Raw genomic sequence first — 10,278 nt, 5'->3', positions numbered from 1 at the left:
AAACAAAAAAAAAAAAAAAAAAAAAAAAAAAAAAAAAAAAAAACCCCAGTACCTTCATTGACAAAATCATACTAAACACACAGACTTTTTCTTGATTACTGAGGAAAAAGAAAACTCCCCCCCCCCCAAAAAAAAAGCAAGCAAACGCAGTTACATAATAGCGTTTCTGCTACTCAGAAAAGAAGTTCAAAGAACTGGCTGGAATCCAGACGAATTCTATCATGAATTTGGGGTTTTCTTGCTGACATTGATTTGTGAGTTTTTTTCTTTCTTTTTAGTATTCCATTTTGTATTGCTTGTTGATCATGAGTTTTGTTTTCTGTTTGGTAGCTGAGAAAAGCAGGCTCGAAAAGAAATTAAATTTAGTGTTTTTAATTTAGTTGGGACCTTAATTTTATGGGTTTTTTTTTTTTTTTTTCCTTTTTTCTATTAATTGCTTAAAGTAAATGAAAAAACTTAATTATATAATTAGTTGAACTGAACCTAATTTTAACATTACTCAAATTGATAAAGCAGAAATTCTGCCTTTTAATTTTGTAACTGTTGTTCTGTTCTATGGTTGAATTGCTTTCTTTTCAGTATTAATTGCTTACTTTTATTATTTATTGATTTGTATTAATCTCTTACTTGTTTGTTTATTTATACGTTTTGGCTAATCTTTGGTATAGTTATTGTGAGAGTTACTTTAGATTCTGGAATGATAGTTTAATTGCTTTGAGTTACTTTAGTATATGGGGATACAGTAAAGAAACTAACAAAAACCCAAACTATCCAAGAACTCTAGTAAGTTTGAGCTAGAAAACACAACAGATGCTGAATTCCACTCGTATAAAGTCTTCCCAATAAAGTTAAAATTAAAAAAAAAAAAAAAAAAAAAATTTAAGCTTCATTGAATGTAACTCGTTCCCTTCAAAACAATGATTTATCTTCAAATACACCGCATTAAGCACAATGGAATAACTTTCAAAGTCTCCCCATTGCTTCTTTTCTTTTGCCAAATTGTCCTTTCCAACAAGATAATAAGTCTATCATGGGACTAGGCATTACCCATGAAACATCAAACAAAGAAAATACTAGAGCCCACATTTCTCAAGCCACTGCACAATGGAGAAAGAGATGATCCATTGACTCTCCATGATTTTTAGACATATAACTCCAATCCATAATATTTATCATTCACTTCCTCAGGTTATATGTTTAAAAAATTTTCCAGTGCAACACACCATGAGAAAAAGGTCTTCTGTGGTACATGAACTTCCCATATGCTTTGCGAAGGGAAAAAATTTCCCCTCCTTTCTCTCAGTGCCTTGTAGGAACTCTTTGCTTGAAAACAATAGTTTTTCAATGGGATCATCACCAAATTTTCTATCTCCTCTTCACAGATCTTGGTAGCACATAGGTCATCCAAAAACTGTTTCATCTATTCTAGCTCTCGATCATGAAGCTCTCAAGAAAGTAATGGATTCCAATAAGAGAAATCATTTATGTATTCTAGATCATAATCTGCTACTGACATCTCTGTCCACAGCTATTAGAAAAAATTTTCAGGATAGCTTTCCTTGAGTTTAGTAAGACATTAAAATGAAATCCAATTGACCAAAAAAAATCTAATTGACTTCCACTATTAAAATAAGATTAAACTGTATTAAAACTTTCTTTGCACTTCCCCATCACTATCGCTTACAAAACCCCTTCAATCTATTTGATGGTACTTTGGCAAAATTTTGTAAGTACTCCCACAAGGCTAATGGGCCTAAAGTTCTTCCACTTTTTTTGGTATCAAAACCACAAAGAAAGCTTTTGGACTTTTTTCAACCATTCCTTGGTCATGGAAATCAATGAAGAAGCTGATTATGTCCTTTATTACCACACTCCAGTGGTTTTGGAAGAAAGTAATAGTAAACCCATCTGGACTTGGTGCTTTGTCTCTATTCATGCTTTTTAAGGCATGTAGAACTTTTCCTCTCATTGTCACTCTGAAAAGGCTGCTGTTCTTGCATCGACAACATCCCATCCATTCTAGGTCTCCAAGCTTCCTATTCCTGGTAAAGATCATTGTAAAATTGTTCAATATGCTCCCTGATTTCATCTTGGTTGGTGGCATCACCAATTTTTAGGCTTCCAATGAAATTATTCCTTCAGTGAGAATCAACCAAATGATTAAATAACCCAGTCTTCTTATCCCCTCCCTTTAGCCAAAGAGCCCTTAAAGTTCTACCTCCAACCTGTCTCCTCTGTGAGCATTATCTTTTGAGCCTCCTTTTTAGAGTCTTTCCTTATAAGTTCCTCTTCAATAATCAAGTTTCCTTCCTCCAATCCATTTGTTAAAGTTGTTGGGTGGTTAGATATGTTGGTGCATGTGGTCTCATGATGGAGCGTGGGCCTGTATGATTTTGGAGGCTCGTGGGCCTGCATGATGCTAAATGTGTGGCACATGGGCCTGAGTGAGACGCTCACATGGAAATTGATGTGGCACCCATGTTGACGTGGTAGGTAATGTGACACACTGATGTTTGGTTGAGATGGCAGGACCCTGTGTCAAAACGTGACAGAGCATGGCATACTGACATGGCTAGGGCTAACATGGCAACACCCTATAACGCCATGTGGCCATGCATGTGTGGCATCCCTTTTATTTATTTTTGTGGTTTTGTTGGAGCTACATGGAGCCCATTTGTCGTTTGCAAGGTACCCACCTTTGTTTTTGTTGAAGAAGTGGGCTTGGAGAAGGCTATGGAAATAATGACCCAGCTTCTCAAAGATTTGTCAAGCAAACAGTTGTATTGATTTGTAAGCCTCCAATATTTCTATGATTTGGTGACATTGCTTTGGTAATTGGGGAGAAAACTTTGAGAAGTACCTTAATGCATGCTATACCCATGTTTCAGAGTGTATTCAGTGCAGCAGAACTATCTGCCTATATTTCTGTGCTGATGACGACATGTCAAAGTACACCAAGTCTTGAAGAAATGGAATTCTGAATGGGCTACTTGTATCCAGTCCATAATGAAACATTGAAACAACCACCTACATGAGCAGCAGCCTTTCAGGAGTCAGCTATTTTGGCCCTGGTTCTGGCACCAGTACATGTATAGTCAAGTTAGGTATGTAAAGACTATTGGCTTATTGGAAGTAGATTTGGAGGTGTCAATGCTCAGAGGATCCAAGATTGATGATCAGTTACGTGTCGTCGGAGGCAAAGCACACATGGTGGACGTGTTGGAGATCATGCACCACACAGCATATCTTGTTGGGCTTGGCATCAATGAAGACTAGCTTGCAACTAGGTTTTGATAAGCTAGGTTGCTGTGGCATTAATGGCACCATGAATGGTGGATCTAAAGCAGTTTTTGGTGGCAACACTAGGGTTTTGGCCAAGGTGATGGTGACCTTGGGCTTCATTTGGGTTTTGACAGAAACTTGGATGGGTTTGGGTACTTGAATCAAACTTGGTGATGGGAGATTTTGTTGTGTTTTATGACTGTAGCATGTGTTCATAAGTACCAATGCCCTTTGACAAGGCCATGACAAAGAGAAAAGAGATAGTTTAAAAAAAAAAAAAAAAAAATGAAGGACTTGGTTGGATTCTTGACCAACTGGGACATATTTGCTACTTGTGCAGGATGTGGGTGGCAACACCGTCCAGATTTGTGATGTTGTGCACCACCTTGCAGCCTATCTGTGATGGCTATGGATTTTTTTTTTTCTTTTTTTCTTTGTGAAATTGGGAAATTCAAAGGGAATGGATCAGCTTAGCTCCGATACCATGTTATAGTTGTTGAGTGATTGCGGGAGAGAAAAGTGGAAGCAAAGCAAGGATTTAATGTGGTTGGGCCTTACACCCATAGTGGAAAACCTTTGATAGCTATTGAAGTTTTAATTACAATGGCTCAATGTAGGGTTTACATAGTAGAGAACTCTAGACCAACCCTAGGGTTAGTTTGCTTACTCTACAAGTACATGGGCTTACATTAGGTTTGATCTCTTGGGCCATAGTATCTTTAACACCATGCAGCTTCCTAATTTCCTCTAAAAGTTTTTCCTTCCTTACTGAAACATCTCCAAGAGTATCCTTATTCCAAAATTTCAAATCACTTTCAAGGATTGGACTTTGTGAGCTAATATATAACCAGGAGACCCCTGGTTATGATAGCTCCCCATCAATTTCGGAAAATTAAAATAATTCTCACCTCTTGACACCATTGTTATCAAGTAAAATAGGAAAATGATCTGATAGTGGTCTTTGAAGAAACCTCTGACTCTAGTTGTAAAATGCTCGACCCAATTGGGTGAGACCAAAAACCTGTCTAATCTGGTTATTGAGGGTGGATCATGGTTATTCGACCAAGAATAAATACCTCCCTCCGTTGGTAAGTCTATGAAGCCATGTTCGTAGATAAACTCTGAAAAATCCCAAATCCCTGTCATTATTCTTAATGTCCCCTCCTTTCACTTGGGAAGCAAATTATGTTAAAATCCCCCTTATACACCAAAGCACCCTTCATCAACTCTGGATACCTGCCAACTCTGTCCAAAGCCGCCATCTTTTTGCATTAGCAATAGTACCATAAACTCCAAAAAAAAAAAAATCATTTAAAATCATCATCCACACTTTGAAATCTACATGAAACAGAATAATCCATAACAGCCTAACTGCATCTTCAAGCTTCTCTACAACTCTTTTATCTCACATCAGCAGAATACTTCTTGAAGCTTACAATGAGTCTAAATGACTCCAATCTATGAAATTATCCCCCCAAATGCTTTTAACTATACTTCTATCATTTGCACCATCTTGGTTTCTTGAAAGCATACAACTGTTTTCTAGTGCTGCAGTAGATTGTTAATTCTTGTTCTTTTCTCTCCATCATTCAACCCCCAAACATTCTAGGATAAAGTTTTCAGTTGCATGATGATTATAATAGAAAGACTCTTGCCTTTCTTGATACTGCTCCATTTCAATCTCCTTTGTGTTGTAATTAAGGGAACAAGCCATAATTTTCGGTTCCCACACCTCCTTAGCTACATTTCTTGGACTCTGTTAAGCAACCTTGCTTTATTATATTATTCAATTTTAGAGAACAACCTCACAATCTTGCCTCAAAATCCTGTAAATTATGTTCCCAAGAATTTGCTAAAGCTCTTTAATCATAGCATCACCCATTTAGAGAGGTCTACATCTTGGTTGTCATCCTTTGTCTCAAATCTTTTTGTGGGTAGGTCACTAATGGTTGAAGTTCCATGGGACCTTCATATAGTGCCACTTTCAAACCTGTGAAGCCATTCTCATCACCACTTCCATCTCGCAAAATAACTTTGTCCAACTGAGCCCATCACTGCCACTGATTGCATCACTTATATCTTTTCTTCCTTCATTATGAATTACTATTATGCTTTGTCTTGCAGCTGAAATCATTATTGAAGCCTACGGCGCATGGTCAGTGCAAATGCACAATTGAGAGTCAAGAACTTTTGTTGATCCAACTTGACCCCACTGTGTATGTGTTCCGATCACCTTAGAAGCTATTATGAACACACTTAACCGGATTCTTTCCAAACTTGTATAACGCACGCTGATTCCTTTCCCCAGTTATTTGAACTGCCCACACCCTTCCAACTTCTCTTTACTCATCTTGCCAAGTTTAACAACTAGCCCGGTTTATAACTCCAGCTCTGAGTCTCTCACCTATACATGCCATGGGTTTTAAGGGCTTGGGCCTTTAATTGATTGTCCAGCCCAGCTAACACAATAGTTCAGCCCCCTGCTGGGCTTGTGTTAACAATACCACTTCCTGTTAACGTTAATGTTCTTTGGTTGCTAAGGAAAGGAATGACTTGAATTCAATTTAGAATTTTGAAATTTTGGGGATGCATTGTTGGAAAGTCACATACTCTAAAGGGTACCCCCATATGGCTATGAGGTTGAATTGAGGAGGTATTCAGTATATGCTAATTAAAATATTATTATGTAACATATATAACTCTTTTTATACTCTATTTTTATTTTTCTTTTCCCTGGTTTTCTTTGTGTCAAAATGAGGGTTTCGTTGTGGGAGATTTAATTGAATGGCAAGAGTGGACAATGATATTTTTTGTACTTCTAATGCTGAACAGGTTTTGTGAGCTGCTTGTAAGGATGTCGAGACCCATGTTGCTTGTTTTCCTGTTGCTTGTACTCATAATCACTTCTCAGTTTGAATGGAAACAACAGCTTGTGATTGACCTTGACTCAACTCCGAGCATCTCACAGAAGCAGCACCAAATTTCAAAGCGGGAAGAAGTTGTAAAAGAGAAGGTTAAAACTTAAAAGCCAACCTTATTTATTTTCATGTGTGCCCCTTTTAATTTGGTTAGTGAGTGAAGATGGTGTTTGTGCAAAATGCTTTTGAATTTTAAGATGCTTTCAGTTTATCGGTAGGCAGTTGAAATTCTTTGAAATGCATGTTTTTCTACACATGCTACACAATCAATACATTGCTGGTTCTTGAGCATGTTTCTTTTATGAATTTGGTTACTTAGTTAACAAGTTTCTACCTCCTAATTTAGCAGTTGCAAGCTTATGAATTCGCTTGTCAATTTCTATTGTGCCATATCAATCAAGCTCTTTGATACTTTTTTTTTTTTTTTTTGGATACAAAATAAAAATTATATTCTAACCTAATCTAAGTGTATAGGCCTATATATGTGTCAAGCTCTCTGATACTTTCTGACGTGTCAAACTTGCTGCAGATCATTTTATCACAAGAGAAGAGCATTCAGAGACTTAATGAACTTGTACGTAGTCTCCGAGAACAATTGCAGCAGTGTAGAGACAATAATGAGACTACAAATGACAATGCAAGCCCTTTGACTGAACATGTTATTGGGCTTGAACGACAGCAGATTCTGGGAAACTAGGCTGGGACCATGCAAGTTCCTGTTGGTAATGCTCAAATTGTAAAAATTCACCCAGGTTTCAGTTTGGTGCAAGTTCCACATCTTCATATTCACGATGTTAAAGGTCCATTTGCCCTTCAATCTTCCTTCGTATGAAGATGCCATTAATATTTAAGGGTCACTATGGATCACTATAATGGTAATTGTCGTAAATTGAAAATCATTAATAGTTGTACACCGTATTAAATGTAAAGTTATTAAAGCTACAATGCTATTGGAGCAATCTCTGAACGGATGCAAAACAATACTGTAGAGACTGTATACTGTACTGTTGTTGGCGGAATTTTCGTTAGCAAATGATAACAAGCTGCAAATTGTGCAATTAATATTTTCACGAAAACCGAAAACTTCAGGGTCCATGGCTATCAATTGTGGATCGAGAGTAGGTGCAATTCACCTATTTTTTCTCACAAATTTTTTTTTATATATTTTTTACTTTTTAATTTTAACTTTTTAACTCTTCTTTAATATATTTTATTTAATGATTGAGATTAAACGTTACTTTTTGCACTTTTAATCTCAGCCATTGATTACAATTACATCAAGTACATTGTACCTAATCTGAATCCATCAATTGTTGTAAGATTGCTTTTCTTTTAAGGGTTGAATTCAAGGTATATTTGATGTAGCTTTAAGTAACGTTATACCACTCAATTTTTTAAGTGGAAGAGATTTTTTTTGATAAATTTACCATTTAGATTACATTATCTTTGTATATTTTTTATGTCTACAAAATTTTAAAATGATCAAAGATCAATAGTTATGTTATTAATCAGTTGTTTGAATTCAAGTTTTTATAGTTTAAAATAATACATAAAAGATGATTTTATGGATTAAATAGTAAATAATATCTAATTGATATGCATGTTAAGAACATATAAAACATATAATCTAGTAGTGAGATTTTCATAATATGAATCTAATAACTTGTTATTGAGTGGTGTAATATTACTTAGAGTGTAACTTGAACTTAACGCTTTTATATATATATATATATATATATATGGACAACGTTTGGTTACAAATTTGGTTGTAACATAATGTTACAATTTCAATTAATATCTTTTTATTAGAAGTAAATTTTGACAAATTTACTGTTAAATTATATTTTTTTTCTTATAATCTTCATACTTGCAAAATTTTGAGGAAATCAAAGATTAATAGTTATGTTATCAATCAATTGTTTAAATTGCAAGTTTTTGTAGTTTATAATTATGCAAAAAAAAAAAAAAAATTATAGATCATATAGTAAATAACATCTGATTGGCACACAATTTGACATATGTATTAAAAACATAAAAAACATATAATTTAATGGTTAAACTTTTAAAATACATATCAATATTTTATATATAATTTAATAGTTAGAAAACATGAGAGTGACGTTAGACATACTATAGGATCTTCCCCTTTAAGATTTTCTCCTATAACTTTTGACTAACTGATTATCAGTGGGGATCTTCCCCTGTAACTTTTGATTATCAGTTAGGCCATTCTCCCAGCCACCCAAAAAAAAAAAAAATTCCAAGCCACTGCACAAAAACCCAAAAAGGGAAAAGACTAAAAAGTCCTCACAGTAATTAAAGTGACCAGCTTACACCATGGCCCATAGGGGTAATGAGCCCAGCCACCCAAAAAAAGAAAACCTTAATTCCAAGCCACTGCACAAAAACCCAAAAAGAGGAAAGATTAAAAAGTCCTCACAGATATTAAAGTCACCTTGGCCCATAGAGGCAATGAGTTGGTGGGTTTGTTGCTCTAGTTTAGGAGAAGTTTTCGGTGTTTGTTACTTCTCTCTCAAATAATGGTGTCCCTTACAATTAACTTGAAAATGACACAACATGGCTAACCATTAACTACTAGTCATGAGTCACCCACAATTCATTTATAACCATCTCACTTTTTCGTACAAATATATTTAGAGAGGAAATGAGTTATAATTAGTTAATTAGTAAAATTAAAAAAAAAAAAAAAATTATAGATCATATAGTAAATAACATCTGATTGGCACACAATTTGACATATGTATTAAAAACATAAAAAACATATAATTTAATGGTTAAACTTTTAAAATACATATCAATATTTTATATATAATTTAATAGTTAGAAAACATGAGAGTGACGTTAGACATACTATAGGATCTTCCCCTTTAAGATTTTCTCCTATAACTTTTGACTAACTGATTATCAGTGGGGATCTTCCCCTGTAACTTTTGATTATCAGTTAGGCCATTCTCCCAGCCACCCAAAAAAAAAAAAAATTCCAAGCCACTGCACAAAAACCCAAAAAGGGAAAAGACTAAAAAGTCCTCACAGTAATTAAAGTGACCAGCTTACACCATGGCCCATAGGGGTAATGAGCCCAGCCACCCAAAAAAAGAAAACCTTAATTCCAAGCCACTGCACAAAAACCCAAAAAGAGGAAAGATTAAAAAGTCCTCACAGATATTAAAGTCACCTTGGCCCATAGAGGCAATGAGTTGGTGGGTTTGTTGCTCTAGTTTAGGAGAAGTTTTCGGTGTTTGTTACTTCTCTCTCAAATAATGGTGTCCCTTACAATTAACTTGAAAATGACACAACATGGCTAACCATTAACTACTAGTCATGAGTCACCCACAATTCATTTATAACCATCTCACTTTTTCGTACAAATATATTTAGAGAGGAAATGAGTTATAATTAGTTAATTAGTAAAATTTTTGATGGTTGAATAAGAAATCTAAGATTCAATCTTCGTTTATACTAAAAATTAATTAGTGTGTTGGTCTAATGATAAAAAGTTATTATCAAAAGTGAATGTCATAGATTGAAGCTTTTTCAAATTTTTTTTTGAGAGGAAAAAATTAGTCAAATTACCATATGTTTCTTTGGCATTTGAAATTTTGTGGTTAATTAACCATATCCACTTTTGCGCTACAAATTCCAGTGGCCATCTTGTGGGGTATTTGCTTACCCATACATAATCGTGGTAGGTTCTACATCATTGTATCTTTATATATATATATATATATATAAGAATCCAAATTATATTTTAATACATTTAAATTTTGTACCATGTATTATTTTAACTGAAATATAATTTTATATCAAGTGTCTCAAGACTTTCAATAAAATCTAATTTCTTGCCAAGTGTTATTCAAATTATATTCTAATTTTGGCAAGATAATATTTACACACAAATTCATAAACCTAAACTTAAAAAATATAAAAAGACCATATTCAAATTTAATTTAAGTTTTAATATAATACAATTTTTTTTTGAGAAGCTAAAAATGGGGGTCTTTATGATCATATTACACTTCCAGGCAAGGAGCAGTGGCCTCGTTCAGGGAGTTCGTAG

The 10,278-nt window shown here is 34.5% G+C and overlaps 1 protein-coding gene across 1 annotated transcript; it reads left to right on the top strand.

Annotated features, from left to right (window-relative positions):
* Positions 1-15: 15 nt before the first annotated feature.
* Positions 16-7,258, top strand: LOC111993927 (uncharacterized). The gene is made up of 3 exons (XM_024025767.2): positions 16-254; positions 6,115-6,295; positions 6,730-7,258. Exons 2-3 carry the CDS (start codon positions 6,137-6,139, stop codon positions 6,895-6,897), a joined length of 327 nt encoding a protein of 108 aa, XP_023881535.2. The 5' UTR covers positions 16-254; positions 6,115-6,136; the 3' UTR covers positions 6,898-7,258.
* The last annotated feature ends 3,020 nt before the right edge of the window (positions 7,259-10,278 follow it).

Source organism: Quercus suber, unplaced genomic scaffold (assembly GCF_002906115.3).
Source record: "Quercus suber isolate HL8 unplaced genomic scaffold, Cork oak 2.0 scaffold_366, whole genome shotgun sequence".
Lineage (NCBI taxonomy): Eukaryota > Viridiplantae > Streptophyta > Magnoliopsida > Fagales > Fagaceae > Quercus > Quercus suber.
Note: the sequence above shows the minus strand (reverse complement) of the source record. Positions and strands in the feature narration are given on the sequence as shown.